The following is a 22,673-nucleotide window of genomic DNA, read 5'->3' as shown; positions in this document are numbered from 1 at the left end:
CATTTATAACCACCCTCTGCCTTCTATCCTTTAGCCAGTTAGCTACCCACTTGCAGACATTTTCCCCCAGCCCCATCATTCTCATTTTGTATACCAACCTATTATGTGGCACGCTATCGAACGCTTTTGAGAAGTCGAGATACACGACATCCACTGGTTCCCCCTGATCTACTCGAGAGCTAACCTCCTCGTAGAAGTCAATCAGGTTAGTTTGGCAGGAGCGATTCCTCATGAATCCATGTTGGTTCGGGGTTAATAGATTATTAGCGTCAAGATGCTCCGTAATTGCCTCATTAATAAAGCCTTCAAAAATTTTGCCCACAACGGACGTCAGACTCACCGGCCGATAGTTTCCGGCGTCACTTTTTGCTCCCTTTTTGAATATTGGTACTACATTCGCCTGTCGCCAATCAAGTGGTACAGACCCAGTCTCAACAGAGTCCTTAAATATAAGATATAACGGTCTGTCTATCACATTACTTAGTTCCCTTAGTACCCGTGGGTGTATGCCATCAGGTCCTGGTGATTTGTTTATTTTAATGTTACTGAGGCGTTTCTGTACTCCAGCTTGGGTTAGATTTGTCATACTTAGTGGAGGATTAAGTTTGTCACTTCTCATTTCGCCTGTTAGTTCTTTTTCCTTTGTGAAAGTTGACGAAAAAAATGTATTTAATAGATTAGCTTTATCCTCATCTCTCTCTATGATTTTGCCTTCATCACTTTTTATCGGTCCAATATTATTCGATTTAATCCTTTTACTATTTATATACGTAAAGAACAGTTTGGGATTTGATCTACTTTCCCTAGCAATACGTCTCTCTGTTTCCTCCTTTGCTATTTTTATTTGTTTTTTGCAGGTTCTCGTTTTTTCCTTGTAACACATTAGTGCCTCCTTGCTGTTTTCCTGTTTTAATCTCTTGAATGCCTCTTTTTTGCTATTTAACGCCCCTTTTACGTTCTTATTCAACCATATTGGTTTCCTCTTATTTCGGGCCCTTTTATTCCCATACGGTATATACCTCTCGCACTGAGTATTCAGAATTCTTTTGAAGGTTTCCCATTTACTATTTGTATTTCCTTGATTAAGAACTTTGTCCCAGTCTATAAGTTGAAGGTTTTCTTTCAGCTGATCAAACTTCGCCCTCCTAAAGTTTAATGTTTTAATTGTTCCCTTATTGATAACCCTACTGAAGGGCATTTTGAAATTGATAATATTATGATCGCTATTACCTAGGTGCCCCCCTATCTGTACCTCAGTTATTCTATCAGGCCTATTAGTCAATATTAAGTCCAACACTGCCTTCCCTCTCGTTGGTTCCTGCACTAGTTGGGAGAGATAATTATCCTTGATATTTGTCAAGAACCTTTTTCCTTTCTGCGATCTACAGGTTTCTGTTTCCCAGTCAATATCCGGGTAGTTGAAGTCCCCCATTACAATCACCTCATTATGTTTTGCTACTTTGTCTATTTGTCCTAATAGCAGTTTCTCATTCTCCTCTGTTATATTGGGTGGCTTATAGCAGACCCCCAGTAATATTTTATTATTATTTTTTGCCCCCTCTATCTCTACCCACATGGACTCGACCCCCTCTTCTCCCTCTCCTATATCTTCCCTTAGTCTGGGCTTTAGACGTGACTTTACATATAAGCAGACTCCTCCGCCCTTCCCCTGTTTCCGGTCCCTTCTAAATAAACTATAATCTGTTAAATTTACCGCCCAGTCGTAGCTATCGTCTAGCCAAGTCTCTGTTATACCTACGATGTCATACCTCTCCTCCGATATAAGCGCCCGCAGCTCATCCGCCTTATTGGTCAGGCTTCTTGCGTTGGTCAGCATGCAAGATAAAACTTTTGGGGTTATTTAGCATCCTATTCTTCTCTAACGATCTAACTGTACTATCCCCACCCCCCTCTCCACCCTCATTATATTCACTTCTCCCCTTCCCCCTTGCTTGCCTCACATCCCACCTATTTCCTTGGTTTCCCCCCCCCCGTCTCTAGTTTAAAAACTCCAACCAGTGCACAAAATTTAGAAATAAACATTTCTGACACGCAAAAACAAAAAAAATTAGTGATCAGTATAGCCACCTTTCTTTATGATGACATTCAACAGCCGTCCATCCATAGATTCTGTCAGTTGCTTGATCTGTTTTCGATCAACATTGCGTGCAGCAGACACCACAGCCTCCCAGACACTGTTCTGAGAGGTGTACTGTTTTCCCTCCCTGTAGATCTCACATTTCATGATGGACCACAGGTTCTCTATGGGGTTCAGATCAGGTGAACAAGGGGCCATGTCATTATTTTTTTTTCTTTTAGACCTTTACTGGCCAGCGATGCAGTGGAGTAGTTGGATGCATGTGGTGGAGCATTGTCCAGCATGAAAATCATCTTTTTCTTGAATGATACCGACTTCTTCCTGTACCACTGCTTGAAGAAGTTGTCTTCCAGAAACTGGCAGTAGGTCTGGGAGTTGAGCTTCACTCCATCCTCAACCCGAAAAGGTCCCACAAGTTCATCTTTGATGATACCAGCCCATACCAGTACCCCACCTCAACCTTGCTGGCGTCTGAGTCAGAGTGGAGCTCTCTGCCCTTTACTGATCCAGCCTCTGGCCCATCAAGAGTCACTCTCATTTCATCAGTCCATAAAACCTTTGAAAAATCAGTCTTAAGATATTTCTTGGCCCATTCTTGATGTTTTATCTTATGTTTCTTGTTCAAAGGTGGTCGTTTTTCAGCCTTCCTTACCTTGGCCATGTCCCTGAGTATTGCACACCTTGTGCTTTTTGATACTCCAGTAACGTTGCAGCTCTGAAATATGGCAAAACTGGTGGCGAATGGCATCTTGGCAGCTTCACGCTTCATTTTCCTCAATTCATGGGCAGTTATTTTGCGCCTCTTTTGGCCAACACGCTTCTTGCGACCCTGTTGGCTATTTGCCATGAAACGCTTGATTGTTCAGTGATCACGCTTCAAAAGTTTGGAAATTTCAAGACTGCTGCATCCCTCTGCAAGACACCTCACAATTTTGGACTTTTCAGAGCCCGTCAAATCTCTCTTCTGACCCATTTTGCCAAAGGAAAGGAAGTTGCCTAATAATTAAGCACATCTTATATAGGGTGCTGAGGTCATTAGTCAACACCCCTCCTCATTACAGAGATGCACATCACCAGATTTACTTAATTGGTAGTTGGCTCTCAAGTCTATGCAGCTTGGAGTAGGACAACATGTAGAAAAAGTATCATGTGATCAAAATACGCATTTGCCTAATAATTCTGCACGCGGTGTAACTAGGGAAGGTGGAGCTAGGCAGTACAGTCTGTGAGAAAGTAAGTCTGTAATCTACAGCCTGGAGTATGCAGTCTACAGTCTGCTGCAGCCAGAGAGGTAGTCAGTCCAGCCCAGACTCAGGGAGCTCAGGTTAGTGAGCCCAAGGCGTGCCGATGCCATAAGAGCGGTGAAGAGTAGCGAGGCCTACTGCCACTGTGAAGCCTAGTGAGGGCCCCGAGCGTGGCCGAAGGCAAGTGGAGTGAGCGAGCTACATAGGGGGGCAGAGGAGCTTAGCCAGCTCACCCCAAGACCATATACCGGACACCGGGTCCGAGTCTGCAAGGATCTCTAGGACCAGCAGAAACAACCGGAACCCCCACATGTCCCAGGAACACCAGAAGCTGACCGTTATCCCAGGGTCAGGAATCACAGAGTCCCAAGAGACCAGGGAGTGTGATCTCCAACAGAAGGCCCTACCACCAGGTCAGCAGGTGCCAGACAGAGACCAAGTTAGGCCTAGCTCCAGGCAGGTCATAAACTTACCAGGAAAAGGCAAGAAACAGGAGGCCCCACACCCGCTCACTGGGGAGACTCCTGAAATGCACCCTTCACACTACAGTGCCCTGGATCGTGCCTGAAACACCACCAGTAAAGGTACTGAAGTGAACTGTTGTGAGTTTGCCTATTCTTCTCCTGACCCGGCTGGGTCCCCTCTGTGCTGCATCCCTTTTCGTACGCTGCCCTGAGGCCCCGCTCCACCTGTGGGGAGCCGCACCAACTAAGCTGCCTGACCACCGGCCTCAGAGGACTGTAGCAGCGCTGGTGATCCTCACCAGACACCACGGGTGGCGTCACGAACATTCCCCTTCCCATACACAATTCCCCCATTATCCCTTGCTTTTAAGAGTGACCCCAGTGTACGGGCCCGGGAGCCGGCCACTGCGACATCCCCAAAACCAACAACAAGGCCCAGGCGCCGAGTCGTTCCCCATCCCCTGGGCGCGTCATCTACACATCCTCCTGCCAGGCACCAAGGTGCAACTACTACCACTACACATCCTCCTACCAGGCACCAGGGTGCAACTACTACCTCTACACATCCTGCTGCCAGGCAACAGGGTGCAAATACTACCTCTACACATCCTACTGCAAGGCACCAGGGTGCAGCTACTACCTCTTCACATCCTCCTGCCAGGCACCAGGGTGCAAAGGCTACCTCTTCACATCCTCCTGCAAAGTACCAGGGTGGAACTACTACCTCTACACATCCTCCTGCCAGGCACCAGGGTGCAACTACTACTTCTGCACATCCTCCTGCAAAGAACCAGGGTGGAACTACTACCTCTACACATCCTCCTGCAAGGCACCAGGGTGCAATTACTACCTCTACACATCCTCCTGCAAGGCACCAGGGTGCAACTACTACCTCTACACATCCTCCTGCCAGGCACCAGGGTGCAACTACTACCTCTACATATCCTCCTGCCAGGCACCAGGGTGCAACTACTACCTCTACATATCCTCCTGCAAGGCACCAGGGTGCAACTACTACCTCTACACATCCTCCTGCCAGGCACCAGGGTGCAACTACTACCTCTACACATCCTCCTGCAAGGCACCAGGGTGAAACTACTACCTCTACACATCCTCCTGCAAGGCACCAGGGTGCAACTACTACCTATACACATCCTCCTGCCAGGCACCAGGGTGCAACTACTACCTCTACACATCCTCCTGCAAGGCACCAGGGTGCAACTACTACCTCTACACATCCTCCTGCAAGGCACCAGGGTGCAATTACTACCTCTACACATCCTCCTGCAAGGCACCAGGGTGCAACTACTACCTCTACACATCCTCCTGCCAGGCACCAGGGTGCAACTACTACCTCTACATATCCTCCTGCCAGGCACCAGGGTGCAACTACTACCTCTACATATCCTCTTGCAAGGCACCAGGGTGCAACTACTGCCTCTACATATCCTCTTGCAAGGCACCAGGGTGCAACTACTGCCTCTACACATCCTCCTGCTAGGCACCAGGGTGCAACTACTGCCTCTACACATCCTCCTGCCAGGCACCAGGGTGAAACTACTACCTCTACACATCCTCCTGCAAGGCACCAGGGTGCAACTACTACCTATACACATCCTCCTGCCAGGCACCAGGGTGCAACTACTACCTCTACACATCCTCCTGCAAGGCACCAGGGTGCAACTACTACCTCTATACATCCTCCTGCAAGGCACCAGGGTGCAATTACTACCTCTACACATCCTCCTGCAAGGCACCAGGGTGCAACTACTACCTCTACACATCCTCCTGCCAGGCACCAGGGTGCAATTACTACCTCTACACATCCTCCTGCCAGGCACCAGGGTGCAACTACTACCTCTACACATCCTCCTGCCAGGCACCAAGGTGCAACTACTACCTCTACACATCCTCCTGCCAGGCACCAAGTTGCAACTACTACCTCTACACATCCTCCTACCAGGCACCAAGGTGCAACTACTACCTCTACACATCCTCCTGCCAGGCACCAAGGTGATACTACTACCTCTACACATCCTCCTGCCAGGCACCAAGGTGCAACTACTACCTCTACACACCCTCCTGCAAGGCACCAGGGTGCAACTACTACCTCTACACATCCTCCTGCCAGGCACCAAGGTGCAACTACTACCTCTACACATCCTCCTGCCAGGCACCAAGGTGCAACTACTACCTCTACACACCCTCCTGCAAGGCACCAGGGTGCAACTACTACCTCTACACATCCTCCTACCAGGCACCAGGGTGCAACTACTACCTCTACACATCCTCCTGCCAGGCACCAAGGTGCAACTACTACCTCTACACATCCTCTTGCAAGGCACCAAGGTGCAACTACTACCTCTACACACCCTCCTGCCAGGCACCAGGGTGCAATTACTACCTCTACACACCCTCCTGCCAGGCACCAAGGTGCAACTACTACCTCTACACATCCTCTTGCAAGGCACCAAGGTGCAACTACTACCTCTACACACCCTCCTGCCAGGCACCAGGGTGCAACTACTACCTCTACACATCCTCCTGCCAGGCACCAAGGTGCAACTACTACCTCTACACATCCTCTTGCAAGGCACCAAGGTGCAACTACTACCTCTACACATCCTCCTGCCAGGCACCAAGGTGCAACTACTACCTCTACACATCCTCCTACCAGGCACCAAGGTGATACTACTACCTCTACACATCCTCCTGCCAGGCACCAAGGTGCAACTACTACCTCTACACACCCTCCTGCAAGGCACCAGGGTGCAACTACTACCTCTACACACCCTCCTGCAAGGCACCAGGGTGCAACTACTACCTCTACACATCCTCCTGCCAGGCACCAAGGTGCAACTACTACCTCTACACATCCTCCTGCCAGGCACCAAGGTGCAACTACTACCTCTACACATCCTCCTGCCAGGCACCAGGGTGCAATTACTACCTCTACACATCCTCCTGCCAGGCACCAGGGTGCAACTACTACCTCTACACATCCTCCTGCAGGCGCCAGAGTGCAACTACTACCTCTACACATCCTCCTGCCAGGCACCAGGGTGCAACTACTACTTCTACACATCCTCCTGCCAGGCACCAGGGTGCAACTACTACCTCTACACATCCTCCTGCCAGGCACCAGGGTGCAATTACTACCTCTACACATCCTCCTGCCAGGCACCAGGGTGCAACTACTACCTCTACACATCCTCCTGCCAGGCACCAGGGTGCAATTACTACCTCTACACATCCTCCTGCCAGGCACCAGGGTGCAACTACTACCTCCACACATCCTCCTGCCAGGCACCAAGGTGCAACTACTACCTCTACACATCCTCCTGCCAGGCACCAGGGTGCACTTACTACCTCTACACATCCTCCTGCCAGGCACCAGGGTGCAACTACTACCTCCACACATCCTCCTGCCAGGCACCAGGGTGCACTTACTACCTCTACACATCCTCCTGCCAGGCACCAGGGTGCAACTACTACCTCTACACATCCTCCTGCCAGGCACCAGGGTGCAACTACTACCTCTACACATCCTCCTGCTATTCTCGAGCATCTGGGTGCAATTGGTCCCTGTGCACACCCTACTGCTACACCTAGAGCTAAATGTTGCACTTAAAATCGACTTGCATTGTGTTTTCTATACAAATGTCTCTGGCAAGCTATGTTGCAATTTTCAGTTTTACTAAAATGTCACATAAAGGGGGCGCCGTTTCTGTTTGGATCCGTTACTCACTGACTTGCGCTAATCATTCTATTAATGCCAGTGCTCCCATTACATTACAGCACGAGATGCAGACAGTTAATCTATAAGCACCTTCTCATTTTATGACACAACATGAACTTATCAAACCCAGGATCGGACATAAACCACAGGAGGCTGACACCAGATGTCATCCTGAATTTCACATCTTTGAAACAACTGCATTTGATATAGGTCGAAGGATAAGTGACGTCCAGAAAGGATTATTTCCTATTGCAAAAATGCATAAAAAGTCATGAAATAGAATGAAACACAACTAGAGAAGCGCCCCCTAGTGATCAAGTGACTAATTACTGATCTATTTAATATTTCATGATGGAACAAACAGGATTCTGTCAGCACAAAACCAAGCACAGGCTTTTGGTGCACCCTTGCTGTGGCCCGAATTATTTTTCTTCTATCTCCTCCTTCTCTTTCTTGATTGATGGTTCTGGATTTACAGTGGCCAGAAATTAGAGGGGGTAGTTGAAAAACAAGTAGGTGCACTGTTTGGCCACACCAAGGGTGCACTGAGCGATTGTGTCATTTTGTGGTGACAGACTCCATCTAAGGCCATGTTCTCACCATTCATGTATTTGATCAGTATTTTACATCAGTATTTGTAAGCCAAAACCAGGAATGGAACAATCAGAGGAAAAGTATGATAGAAACACGTCACCACTTCTGTATTTATCACCCACTATTGCTTTTGGCTTACAAATACTGATATAAAATACTGAACGTTTGAATGTGGCCTAACAATAAGGCTAATGGACGGAGCTGGAGTCACCAATGCCATAGGCTCTTCTTTCAGTTTGGGTTAAAAAAACAGAACAAGAGATTTTTGCAGTTTTTCTACATCTCGGTGAGAAAATACCAACATACCACTGTCTTCTTGCTGGTGATCATGGGCATAGATATTTTAATGTGACAAGAAACACATCAAATGCACAAAATTATAACGAGGGAGGGCGTGAAAAGAATATTCTCAGACTTTCCTACCATTATAGCCCTCTTCAACTCACTGGAAGCAGGAAACAATGATATATGACATAACATCATGTGGATCAATGGCCTGGAAAGATAGCACAATGGGCCACCACACATGGTCCTCGGCATCCTACTTCACAAGTCTGTGACGTTGAACCATTAAACTATGGTGGGAACTGTGTCCTGAATTTCAGCTGATGTTATTTGAGGGTTTTCTTAGCATCCCGAACAATTTTCCTGGCAGTTGTGGCCGAAATTTTTATTCGTCTACCTGACCGTGGTTTGGTACAGAGCCCCCTTTTCCATTTGTTAATCACAGTTTGAACGCTGCTTTATCAATTACTTGGATATTTTTTTGTATCCCTTTCCTGTGTTATACAGTTCAACTACCTTTTCTCGTAGATCCGTTGACAATTCTTTTGCTTTCCCCATGACTCACAATCCAGAAACGTCAGTGGCTGGATGAAAGATGGAAGAGTTTGTCTGGATCCCAGAAACTCACTCAGCTTTTGTGCACACACACTGATTACAAGCAAACAGGTCACAGGTGAGGATGTTACCTTTAGTAGCCATTCAAACACATTTGTGTCAAATTCTGTGCATGTTATCAGGCCAAAATCACCAGGGTATGTAAACTTTTGATTAGGGTCATTTGGAAGTTTTTGGTTGTCATTAAGATTTAAAAAGAGAAAACACAGTAGTTTGACAAAAAATGGCTTCACCCAACCAATAACCATGAGTGGAGAAAAAGTTTTTTTGCTATCATTCATATTCTCTGAAACAAGAAAGGAAAAATTCTGCCGGGGTATGCAAACTTTTGAGCACAACTGTATATACAGTATTAGTCCGACGCTATGGGAAGCAGTCTTATAAAAAGTGAGATGTAGACAACTTTTTTTGAGAACTATATAATCATATTATTTGGACACTATATAGTAAATCTTAAGGAGAGGCTAATAAAAGTTCATTGCTGGGCACTATGACCTTGCAAATACCAAATGGAGCCATTAAAATCAAAATTAGCCCCTCCAGATCTATCCTGTAGATCTGAAAGAGTCCCAAGAACATCAATAACATCCAGACCGGATTATTAGTAGGAGCGGTAGCAAATCCCTTTTATGTAGTCGGACTGACAAAAGAAAAACAATTAACGCTGCCGTCTTATATTACCCTGAAATTATTTATTAATGCTAAGATGCTTCACAATGAGAAGACATTTTATTACCTGGCATTGACTACAGCACAAATAGCAAAACTTAGCATAAACTCTCGCTATCATTCAGCCATTGCGTTACCTCAAGAAAATGCTCCGCTTGTTGTTCGCGATCCAACTTTCTTGATGTCGTGGTAATGAGACCTAAAAGAAAGCAAAGGAGACATTGTTTCAGTTTCTTTCATAATCTTCCACATAAGGGTTGGAAAGTTTGCTAAGTCATTTATGGCTCTAAGACCCTTAAATTCATCCAAAGCCTAATGGCCATCATTCAGACTGGAGCCAAAAGCGGTACCATTTAATCCCTTTCTTTTACGACAGAAGAGATGATGATCAAGTGATTGATGGGTCAAATTTCTGGTATTTTATGGTTTCTGCCTCTGAAACGGCTTTAAATGATGTGGTTGCACTGGAGACAGCAGAGATGATCAAGTGATCGCTGAGTCAAGTTTCTGGCATTTTATGACTTCTGCCTCTGAAATGGCTCTATATGGCGTGGTTGCACTGGAGACAGCAGAGATGATCAAGTGATCGCTGGGTCAAGTTACTGGCATTTTATGACTTCTGCCTCTGAAATTTCTCTAAGTGGTGTGGTTGCACTGGAGCCAGAGGAGATGATCAAGTGATCGCTGGGTCAAGTTTCGGTCATTTTATGGTTTCTACCTCTGAAATGGCTCTAAATGGCGTGGTTGCACTGGAGACAGCAGAGATGATCAAGTGATCGCTGGGTCAAGTTTCTGCCATTTTATGACTTCTGCCTCTGAAATTTCTCTAAATGGTGTGGTTGCACTGGAGACAGAGGAGATGATCAAGTGATCGCTGGGTCAAGTTTCGGTCATTTTATGATTTCTGCCTCCGTAATGGCACTAAATGGCGTGGTTGCACTGGAGACAGCAGACATGATCAAGTGATCGCTGGGTCATGCTACTATGTCTAACTCCATCCATCAAAGCCCTTTCAGTGACAGTTGCCAATTACCGTGGCTTGTGATCCTCAGTAAGTTTATAATTGCTGGAGATGTTCACAGGGAGGGAGAGCAGAAAGACGTGCAGGCCACACAGATAACAAGTAATCTTATCAACTAGTGACTGTGGTCCGAGAGGATGGTGTTAGAGAACTTTATAATAAATGAAAACATTATCTGACTGATGGCTTTCCTACAGTACACTGAGCCTGTGTGGAGCCACTATTAGTACATGGACACATTACTGATTGCAGAAGAGTGTCAAGGTAGCACATGCTAGGTAAGTGGAAGGAATGTTAGGAAGGGGTGGCAAAGATTTATCCATCTTGAGACTGTGTAAAAGTCTCAAGATGGTGCTTTTCAGGTAGAGTGAGCAGAGACTGAGTGTGTGAGCTGTGAAAGATATGGTTCAACCTCCTGAGAAATGTAGTCTAGAGGCACAGAGGGACAGATGGCTGGAAGTTCATCAAAATAATTCCCTCTTACCCTAGTTTGAAACTTATGGCGACCCACCTGCTGCTCAAAATATAAGTCAATGCCAAGATAGATGGAAGCCCTACTGGGTACTTATCTCTGCCTGGCCAGAGTAAAAGTGGCCATCCCTTTGAATTTTACCAACTTGGCATTTTGATAGATCTAGATTTATATTCTGGTTTCCTCCCATACTCCAAAGACATACGGATAGGGAATTTAGTTTCTTTGACCCAATGGGGACAGTGGTGATGATGTCAACGAAGTGCTGCGGAATATGATTGCGCTATAAGAGCGAGTAAAATAATAAAATACATTTACACAAGTATCTATTATTAGTTTAATGTAAAAGCAAAAATAAGGTAAACTGTACAAAGTATCCGGCTTCACAGACAATGATCTATTCTGAAATGCTCGGAGTAACTAGGGGGCAAACTGTCCAAGCAATATCCTTGTAATAAACGAAAAACATAAATGTCAGGAGTTAATGTACCGGCTGCATCAACTTAATCTTAATAATTCACATACTCGGACTCTCTCTGTGGCTAAACGTGGTAGGAAAGAACAAATTGAATCCAAACGGAGAATCACACGTGGCAATACTGGAGAAGTACTCGAAGATCTACATAAAAATATAAAGATATCTTATTTCTCTGCTGAGATATTAGCAGTTTAAGTCTTATTGCGCCTATCTCCCTATGACTACATCTTTTGCTCCTATGATTTAGTCTGTGAAATTTGCCCTATGGTATCCTATATTATATGTGATGGAACATACTTCTCCAGTAACAAACAGTAACCTGATATTTATAGAGTCGAAAAACCCACACAGGCTAAAAGCAATGGATTGTTATAGAGGTGCTGAGCTATGAAGAGGCTGCTCACACTGCTGTCCACCATGTATATCTGACCTAATACTGGAGATACCAGAGGTTCTGAGGTAAGAAGAGGCTAGTCATACTGCTGTCCACCCTGTCTATCTGATCTTATAGTAGAGATACCAGGGGTGCTGAGGCAAGAGGCTGCTCACATTGCTGTCCATCATGTCTATCTAATCTAATACTGGAGACACTTGGGGTGTGGAGGTAAGAAGAGGCTGCTCACACTGCTGTCCACCCTATCTGATCTAATATCGGTGATAGCAGGGGTGCTGAGATAAGAAGAGACAGCTCACACTGCTGTCCACCCTGTCTATCTGATCTAATATTGGAGATCCTGGGGGTGCTGAGGTAAGAAGGGGCTGCTCACACTGCTGTCCACCCTGTCTATCTGATCTAATATTGGAGATCCTGGGGGTGCTCAGGTAAGAAGCGGCTGCTCACACTGAGGTCCAGTCTGACTATCTGATCTAATACTGGAGATACCAGGGGAGTGGAGGAAAGAAGAGGCTGCTCACACTGCTGTCCACCCTGTCTATCTGATCTAATAGTGGAGATAGCAGGGGTGCCGAGGTAAGAAGAGGCTGCTCACACTGTTGTCCACCATGTCTATCTGATCGAATACTGGAGATACCAGGGATACTGAGGTAAGAAGACACTGCTCACACTGCTGTGTCCATCCTGCCTTTCTGAATTTTGAGCAACTGTTGTCAACTAGAGATAATCTATTCCACGCTACTATCTTCAGGTCACAGCAGCAGAGCTTCTTACAGAGTCCTATTAACATTCTAGAACGTTTGCAATGTCGTGTAGAATGGCCAGGTTGCATGTGACTTGTACCCAAAACTTTTATAGGCTTGCCTTTTTGCGTCTTTCATGTTAAGGTCACAACTTCGTTTACCATAATTGGATGTGAAGTCGTATTGTGACATTGCGATCATCTTGTTGGACAACCAAAGTTGCTATTTAGCCCTTTCCTTAAATATGTATGATAATATAGGTAAGGTAAGCAATATTTTTTTTTCATATTTTTACAGATAATGAGACTCATTACCTTTCAGATAAAAGTCGCCTGGTGGAATGAAACAAATCCATTGTACTGGCATATGGTGGCAGAATCTATTCTTCAAGAACAAAAAAAAAAGGCCCCCATCTAACATTAGACTGCTATATGTGTGCAAATGATTGCAATGACAGTGGTGATAAACCCCATTACCAAACCTGGCTTGTATGTGACCGCCAGATTTTGACTGCAGATACTAATACCGTGTGTCACAGCGAAAGGCCACTTTAATTTTGCGCTGCACCCAGAGTCTGCCTTTTAATTAAAACACATATTTTCCGCTTCTAAACTTCATTTGCGAGCGAAGATCTGCACTACAGAAAATTCCAGATGGAGCTGCTGCGTGTGCCAAAAATTGATACTGAACACCAATGCAGGCACAAAATTTTTGTATTTCATTTTTCCAAGCTAAACATTGATCATTGCAAGAGGGGACGCACTTTATTTAACACTGCAAAAGAGAACTCTGCATGTGCTACATGTAGACTTTGAAAAACTTAAAGAGGACCTCGAGGAGCCGCTCATTGTAGCCGTGAGACCAGCGGCACCCCTTACATTCAGCACACAAAAAAACCCAAACAAAGGCAGAGACGGAACGGGGGGCCGAGCCACCTGTTGCCCATTACATCATCATCTGAGATTAAACATTTTTTGCAAAAGGGAACGCCGGGCAATTCAGATGCCTCGTTGAATAATCCTCTGTCCAGAAGCAAGACGCGGGTAATTCACAGCTCTGCTCTATCCAAATTAAGTAAATCCTTACTCTCCATAAAAGATTGCAACTTTTCTGGGTAGGGATAGAGTACAGGACAAAAACAAGCGAGAGGGTATTACTAGGCCAGGTTCACATGGTATGCATTTGGTGCAGATTTTATGGGTATAATCCACAGTATTTTACAGTACCGGCAAAGTGGTGAGTTTTAACTGACTGGCGTCCACATGCTACTTATTTTTTGGGGGGATGCAAAATCCCTGGGGAAATTAGATTGTGTTGCAGCATTATTTTTTTTTTAAATCCGAAGTATGTCAGTTCCATACCTCCCAACTTTTGAAGAATAGAAAGAGGGACAAATTATGGCAAATTTTGGCCGCACCCCAATCCACCCCCATTTACCATTATATTTCTTCCCTGGCAGGAGGAGATGTCAGAGGAGCGCTGGTAATGAGGGACATTCAGCAGACGCCTGAGACTGCAGGGCGCAGACCCAAATCCAGGACTGTCCGCTGTATTCGGGACAGTTGGGACTAGAGATGATTGGATGGATTCCCGGGTCTCCAGTCCAGCGTCCAGGTCAGTGGTACCAGACGACTGGATAGGAGGCTGTGAATCTCTTATCTTTCGGGACAGCGCGACGTCACCTGTGTGTCCTGCTCATCTTTACTTGGGACCTGTAGATTATTTTTTGTTCCTTCCTTCACAGTCGGAGCCGCCAGAACGTTCTCACCATTATTTAGCTTCACTATACGACATCCGGCTTTTTTGTGTCTGTAAGGCCGTGTTCACACGTTGCAGAACTACTGCGCTCTTTGTTTTCTGCAGATGTCCGCACCAAACTCCACAATAACAATCTCTTCCCCCTTATTTGATGCGTTCCTGGTGCAGATGTAAGGTGCTTTTTATAGTACAGAAAAGCTTTGATTTTTGCACTTAATGAAGTATCTGTATATGTTTTAGGCTCTGAAGACGCTGCTGAACTCCGCAGTAGTGATGAGCGAGCGTATATTGTTAACCCTTTCGGCAAGCACACTCGGCATGCATGTTAATGCCGCCGCGGCTGCATGTGTCACGTCATCCTGCATGTGTCAGAGCTGTCTAACAGCAGCGACAAATGCAGCCTCAGCATTTACACTACGTGTGAGCACGGCCTCAGCATTACAGTTTTATTACATTTTTTCTGGGTTTAATAAAGAAAAAATATCAATCACGCCATTTTTTTTTTCCCGCCATTTACCAATCCCAATAAATAATCTGATCGCTGTGTTCTGCGGGTCGCTACGATTACAGGGACACCAAATATGTCCATGTTATTTGCTGATTTGTGACGTTCATTATTTTTCACAAAACGCATTAAAAATGACTATATTTTTTTTCATTATCAAATGTTTTTCTTTATTATTTTATAGCAATCTTATAGGCTGAAAAATCTCGTATTCTCCCTGTAAAATAAAATTACACATATAGTACACTGCAGTGTATATAGATCAGTACAATAAGCCTATAGTCAGATCCTGCAGTACAGGTCAAGTAGACAGAACTCCAGCTATAATTTTACTAGAGCTGGTGGCTCAGCAGTATAAGGTACTCACAGAAAAAAAATAGATTTTTGTAATTGTTCACAAATTTACTACTTTTATTTATAGAATCAAAAAAAATCATTTTCTTCAGCTCAGTATACAGGCACCATAAAAATACATAGGAATGTATTTCTATGGATATGTATACTCTGCTTCTGTACGCTCTGTGCTTCTTGATTCTACAATGCATTGCCTGCATTGTAAAGTCAAGTTAACGAAATCCTCCTATGTTCACCATTGAGAGCTGTAGCTCAGTGGTTAGAGCTACAGCCTCTGCACACTGAGTTTCCAGTTTGAGTCTGGGCATAAGCAATCACAGGAGAAGAAAGAGGTGAGTGTAATATAACTTCATTTATTCACTGACCAGTGAGCAGCCTGCCCCCTGGGGAGGAGGACCTACGGAGCGACATTGGACAGGTGAGTGTAAATAGTACCCGGGATAACAGCTGAGCCATGATGGGACAGTCCCGCAGAATACAGGATGGTTGGGAGCTATGCAGTTCTTAAAGCAGAATCAGAGAGGATTTCACCCTCTGTAAATCAGCAGCAAAATCCACATGTAACACACAGGATTCTGCTACAGGAAAGCTGGAGATACGCTGCTACAGAAAAGCTGGAGATACGCTGCTACAGAAAAGCTGGAGATACGCTGGGTAAAAATCCACACCCAATAAGTAACATGTGAACCTATGCTTTTGAAGCAGTTTTTACCCATTCACTTTAATGGTGTCACTGTCAATGTTTTACTAATTTTACCAATGTTTTATCAATGTTTTACCAATTTTTTTTTGTCATTGACAGCAGTTTTAACAATAAATAATGCAAAAAAAGTGCATGAATGAAAAGAGAAACATGTGTAGATTTTTGTTGCAGAAATGATACGTTTTTCAGTTTATAAATCCATGTCTAAAATCTGCACCAAATTTGCAAGGTGTGTACTCTGCAAACAGTTGAATTTCTGCAACTGAAATAAACATGCTTCGGTTTCTCACCAAAAAACAAAATAAAAGAAAGTTAAAAGGGAACCCTTTTTTTTTATTATTATTGCTATGTCATCTGACAGCAGCATGATGTAGGGGCAAAGACCCTTATTCCAGCGATGGGTCACATGCTAGTCTGCATGCTGTCATTTTGATACAATCACAGTTTTCTCTGCTGCAGATCTAGCAAAGCTTGGAATGGTGAGCCCTGTATATTGTTCAATGACAGAAAGCTGCCAATCAGTGATGGAGGCATGGTTGGACTAGGAGGCACTAGACAACTAGTCCTGTAGTGAAAATCTTCTGCTGACAAAATTGAAACAGTAAAACACAGTCCAGTTAGTGACACATCGCTGGACTCAAGGTCTCAGCCTTTGCATCATGCTGCTCTCGGATTACATATCAAAAACCTGCTGACATATTCCCTTTAAAAGTCATTCACTTTGCTGGTAGTGTAAAATGCTGCAGATTTTCTGTGTGGAAATCCCTGCTTTAGGCCAGGTTCAGATTTCATGGCCCTTAAATGGGACGTCAATGCACAAACTTAAGTTGGGTCTTCCAATCCGAACAAACAATCTCATATGTGTGTATGTGGCGCCCTGCTGTGCATTGGTGCCACAGAACCCAGAAGGGTGCATGGATGGACTTCTCCACAAGAGGCCCTCACACATTCACACACCTCAGTTAGGTTTCAGTTTAGTTGGAATTAGCCTCTCAGACAGAGAGTGACAGAGCTCAGAGTTGAGCTGAGAGCGTGCTGACGCTCAGAGAGCAGCGAAGAGGCAGCAAGCTGGCTGCAGTGCTTAGGCGAGCCAAGGCCTACAGCACGTGTGAAGGCCTAGTGAGGGCCTTGAGTGGGCCGAAGGCGAGAGGAGAAGGAAGAAGTAGTGAGGGGGCAGAGGAGCATACCAGGCTCACCCCAATATATATACCGGACACCGGGTCCGCATCTACAGAGACCCTTTACACCCAGTAGGAACCACCGGAACCCCTGGAGGACTACAGGTCCCAGGTTCACCAAACGCTGACTACAGTATCAGGGCTAGGAGTTACGGAGGCCCCAGCGTCCAGGGAGAGTGATCTCCAAAAGAAGGCCCTACCACCAGGTCAGCAGGTGCAAGGGAGAGAGAGAGAGACAGTAACCAAGGTAGGCCTAGCTCCAGGCAGGTCAGAAGCTTAGAGAATAAAGCAACGGATCAGGAGGCCCTATACCCGTTCACTGGGGAGAGTCCAAAAGTGCGCCCTTCGCCTGGAGTACCCTGGACCATGCCTGCAACATCACCAGTAAATGTACCGAAGCTTACCCCCGTGTGAGTGTCCGTCTTTCCTTCAGGACCGTCCTGCCATCTCTCCCCTGCACCACCATCCATTACACCCCACGCTGCCCTGGAGCTAGCTCTACCTGTGGAGAGCCACACCATCCCTGCTGTCGTAACACCAGCTCCAGAGGACTGCTCCGCAGCGGCGGCATCCCCTTAGCCGCATTCCACAGGTGGCGTCGCGAACACTTAAAAGCCCCTATAAATATTCCCCTTTTACTGACCGCCCTGGGTCACGGACTGGGCCAGCTACTGTGATATCCCCCAGCAACCAGAGGCCCGGCTGCCGAGTACCCCACGGCCCAGGGGGCGCGTCATGTATGAGGCTGCTAGTTTGGTACGGGAGACCCGGCGTCAGTCTGGATATTGTTGATCATATACATACTATGGAATATGTCAGTCTGAATCCAGTTTAAAGGGAATCTGCACTTGCAACATAATATTTTTCCCTAATTTTCCCTCTTGCATACGACATAGTTTGCAATCTTCCTTTTTCCTCCGCACGTTTACCACCTTGCTTTCCAATGCTTTGTTAATCTATGGCATTGAAGGTTTATTCCATCCTTAGACCTCATTCAGACGTCCATTTTTTCTACGTATGAGAAAAACAGACCGATTTATTCGGATTCTGATCAGTTTGGTCCGAGTCTCATCCAATTTTGTCGTACGTGGAGGAATTAAAAAAAAAAAAATTCTCCATCTCCTCCTTTCTGACAGTCTGTGAAAATCGTCATCCGAGTGCGGTTCGTTTTTTTTTCAGGGTCCAGTTGACTTGCGTTGCTGATTTTGATCCTTGGATCAAAATTGGACATGTCTCCATGATATTCGGCAAAAAATTCCGGAAATGCGAACGTCCACATAGACTATCAGTTATGAGTGTTGTGCGTACACAAAAATTGGACTCATTAAGATGGACTTTTATGAGGCTGTTGAGTTGGGGTCAGTAGATCCGCGACTGGTCTGGAAATCATGGTCATCCTCGGACCGTGAAGCACGAATGTTTCAATGGGACCTCGGTCTATCCTTCTAATTTCATGATTACTCATCACCTCGGCCTTCCCTTGCTCTTCCGAGCTCGTGTGTGTAGGACGCGGATAGCGGAGACATTCTTCTGTCAGGCGGACAGGACGGCTTTTTCAGCCCTGTCATCACACTCACACTTGCGAACCGTAATGACTCCTGGCAGACGCTCCTCTCATCTATTGCAGCTTTATTAACAAGCTGTCAGGACATGGGAACGTTCAGCGAAAACAGTTTTGAGGCCAGTTATAGAAGAGGTAATCACTGTATTTTATGCAAATATGGCACAACAACTAACCACTGCCGTAACCGTAACAATATAAATCTTACGGACTCCTATTTCCCGCTACTTTATGCCTTCAGATATGAGCTGTAACATGAAATTAAAAGATTATCATAAATTTGGAAACAATTGGCCAGACAGCATCACACCCATCTTCTGAGCAGCATGATGTAGAGACAGAGATCCTGATTCCAGTGATGTGTCACTTACTGGGCTGCTTGGTGAAGTTTTGATCAAATCGCTATTTTATCAGCAGGAAATTATCACTAGAGGACAAGTAACAACAACGCCCCCACCACTGATTGGCTGCCTTCTGCCTATGCACAGTGTACACAGAAAGCAGCCAATTAGAGGTGTGGGCGGGGTTATACAGAGCTCAGCATTCAGAGAACTGACAGATCTACAGCAGATAAAGGAATTTTTAATCAAAGCTGCAGAAAGCAGCCCAGTAAGTAAAGTGAAGCCTCCAGCGGAGGAGCCTGACAGCGGCTCTCTCATAGAGAATCTGAGAGAGAAGCCGCCACCGGAGGAGTCTGACAGCGGCTCTCTTATAGGGAATCCGGGAGAGAAGCCGCCACCGGAGCAGTCTGACAGCGGCTCTCTCATAGGGAATCTGAGAGAGAAGCCGCCACCGGAGGAGCCTGACAGCAGCTCTCTCATAGGGAATCTGAGAGAGAAGCCGCCACCGGAGGAGTCTGACAGTGGTTCTCTTATAGGGAATCCGGGAGAGAAGCCGCCACCGGAGCAGTCTGACAGCGGCTCTCTCATAGGGAATCTGAGAGAGAAGCCGCCACCGGAGGAGTCTGACAGCGGCTCTCTCATAGGGAATCCGAGAGAGAAGCCGCCACCGGAGCAGTCTGACAGCGGCTCTCTCATAGGGAATCTGAAAGAGAAGCCGCCACCGGAGGAGTCTGACAGTGGTTCTCTCATAGGGAATCTGAGAGAGAAGCCGCCACCGGAGGAGTCTGACAGTGGCTCTCTCATAGGGAATCTGAGAGAGAAGCCGCCACCGGAGGAGTCTGACAGCGGCTCTCTTATAGGGAATCCAGGAGAGAAGCCGCCACCGGAGGAGTCTGACAGCGGCTCTCTTATAGGGAATCCGGGAGAGAAGCCACCACCGGAGGAGTCTGACAGTGGCTCTCTCATAGGGAATCTGAGAGAGAAGCCGCCACCGGAGGAGTCTGACAGCGGCTCTCTTATAGGGAATCCAGGAGAGAAGCCGCCACCGGAGGAGTCTGACAGCAGCTCTCTCATAGGGAATCTGAGAGAGAAGCCGCCACCGGAGGAGTCTGACAGTGGTTCTCTTATAGGGAATCCGGGAGAGAAGCCGCCACCGGAGCAGTCTGACAGTGGCTCTCTCATAGGGAATCCGAGAGAGAAGCCGCCACCGGAGGAGTCTGACAGCGGCTCTCTTATAGGGAATCCAGGAGAGAAGCCGCCACCGGAGGAGCCTGACAGCGGCTCTCTCATAGGGAATCCGAGAGAGAAGCCGCCACCGGAAGAGTCCGACAGCGGCTCTCTTATAGGGAATCCAGGAGAGAAGCCGCCACCGGAGGAGCCTGACAGCGGCTCTCTCATAGGGAATCTGAGAGAGAAGCCGCCACCGGAGGAGTCTGACAGTGGTTCTCTTATAGGGAATCCGGGAGAGAAGCCGCCACCGGAGGAGTCTGACAGTGGTTCTCTTATAGGGAATCCGGGAGAGAAGCCGCCACCGGAGCAGTCTGACAGTGGCTCTCTCATAGGGAATCCGAGAGAGAAGCCGCCACCGAAGAGTCTGACAGCGGCTCTCTTATAGGGAATCCAGGAGAGGAGCCGCCACCGGAGGAGTCTGACAGCGGCTCTCTCATAGGGAATCTGAGTGAGAAGCCTCCGGCGGAGGAGTCTGACAGCGGCTCTCTCATAGGGAATCTGAGAGAGAAGCCTCCGGCGAAGGAGTCTGACAGCGGCTCTCTAATAGGGAATCTGAGAGAGAAGCCGCCACCGGAGGAGCCTGACAGCGGCTCTCTTATAGGTAATCCGGGAGAGAAGCCATCACCAGAGGAGTCTGACCGAGGGTCTCTCATAGAGAATCCGGGAGAGAAACCGCCACCGGAGGAGTCTGACAGTGGCTCTCTCATAGAGAATCTGAGAGAGAAACCGCCACCGGAGGAGTCTGACAGTGGCTCTCTCATAGAGAATCTGGGAGAGAAGCCGCCACCGGAGGAGTCTGACAGTGGTTCTCTCTTATGGCATCTGGGCAAGAAGGCACCATTGGAGGAGTCTGACAGCGGCTCTCTCATAAAGAATCCGGGAGAGAAACCACCACCGGAAGAGTCTGAACGAGGCTCTCTCATAGAGGATCCGGGAGAGAAACCGCCACCGGAAGAGTCTGACAGCGGCTCTCTCATAGAGAATCTGGGAGAGAAGCCACCACCGGAGGAGTCTGACCAAGGCTCTCTCAGAGGGAATCTGAGAGAGAAGCTGCCATTGGAGGAGTCTGACAGTGGCTCTCTAATAGATAAAGGAATTTTTAATCAAAGCTGCAGAAAGCAGCCCAGTAAGTAAAGTGAAGCCTCCAGCGGAGGAGCCTGACAGCGGCTCTCTCATAGAGAATCTGAGAGAGAAGCCGCCACCGGAGGAGTCTGACAGCGGCTCTCTTATAGGGAATCCGGGAGAGAAGCCGCCACCGGAGCAGTCTGACAGCGGCTCTCTCATAGGGAATCTGAGAGAGAAGCCGCCACCGGAGGAGCCTGACAGCAGCTCTCTCATAGGGAATCTGAGAGAGAAGCCGCCACCGGAGGAGTCTGACAGTGGTTCTCTTATAGGGAATCCGGGAGAGAAGCCGCCACCGGAGCAGTCTGACAGCGGCTCTCTCATAGGGAATCTGAGAGAGAAGCCGCCACCGGAGGAGTCTGACAGCGGCTCTCTCATAGGGAATCCGAGAGAGAAGCCGCCACCGGAGCAGTCTGACAGCGGCTCTCTCATAGGGAATCTGAAAGAGAAGCCGCCACCGGAGGAGTCTGACAGTGGTTCTCTCATAGGGAATCTGAGAGAGAAGCCGCCACCGGAGGAGTCTGACAGTGGCTCTCTCATAGGGAATCTGAGAGAGAAGCCGCCACCGGAGGAGTCTGACAGCGGCTCTCTTATAGGGAATCCAGGAGAGAAGCCGCCACCGGAGGAGTCTGACAGCGGCTCTCTTATAGGGAATCCGGGAGAGAAGCCACCACCGGAGGAGTCTGACAGTGGCTCTCTCATAGGGAATCTGAGAGAGAAGCCGCCACCGGAGGAGTCTGACAGCGGCTCTCTTATAGGGAATCCAGGAGAGAAGCCGCCACCGGAGGAGTCTGACAGCGGCTCTCTCATAGGGAATCTGAGAGAGAAGCCGCCACCGGAGGAGTCTGACAGTGGTTCTCTTATAGGGAATCCGGGAGAGAAGCCGCCACCGGAGCAGTCTGACAGTGGCTCTCTCATAGGGAATCCGAGAGAGAAGCCGCCACCGGAGGAGTCTGACAGCGGCTCTCTTATAGGGAATCCAGGAGAGAAGCCGCCACCGGAGGAGCCTGACAGCGGCTCTCTCATAGGGAATCCGAGAGAGAAGCCGCCACCGGAAGAGTCCGACAGCGGCTCTCTTATAGGGAATCCAGGAGAGAAGCCGCCA

General features: G+C 47.2%; 1 protein-coding gene across 7 annotated transcripts in view; it reads right to left on the bottom strand.

The window, feature by feature from the left end:
* FAT3 (FAT atypical cadherin 3) overlaps window positions 1-22,673 on the bottom strand; it is a 735,917-nt gene that overhangs the window by 266,088 nt on the left and 447,156 nt on the right. For all 7 annotated transcript variants that reach the window (XM_073662065.1, XM_073662062.1, XM_073662061.1 and 4 more), the window contains one exon: window positions 9,846-9,907. In XM_073662065.1, coding sequence (XP_073518166.1) covers window positions 9,846-9,907 — 62 coding nt within the window. The remainder of the gene's footprint in view (window positions 1-9,845; window positions 9,908-22,673) is intronic.

The sequence above is a fragment of the Phyllobates terribilis genome, unplaced genomic scaffold (genome assembly GCF_046119375.1).
Source record: "Phyllobates terribilis strain yellow unplaced genomic scaffold, ASM4611937v1 Scaffold_2__4_contigs__length_985480577, whole genome shotgun sequence".
NCBI classification, from domain to species: domain Eukaryota; kingdom Metazoa; phylum Chordata; class Amphibia; order Anura; family Dendrobatidae; genus Phyllobates; species Phyllobates terribilis.
The sequence above is the reverse complement of the archived record's forward strand: the minus strand, read 5'-3'. Positions and strand labels throughout refer to the sequence as shown.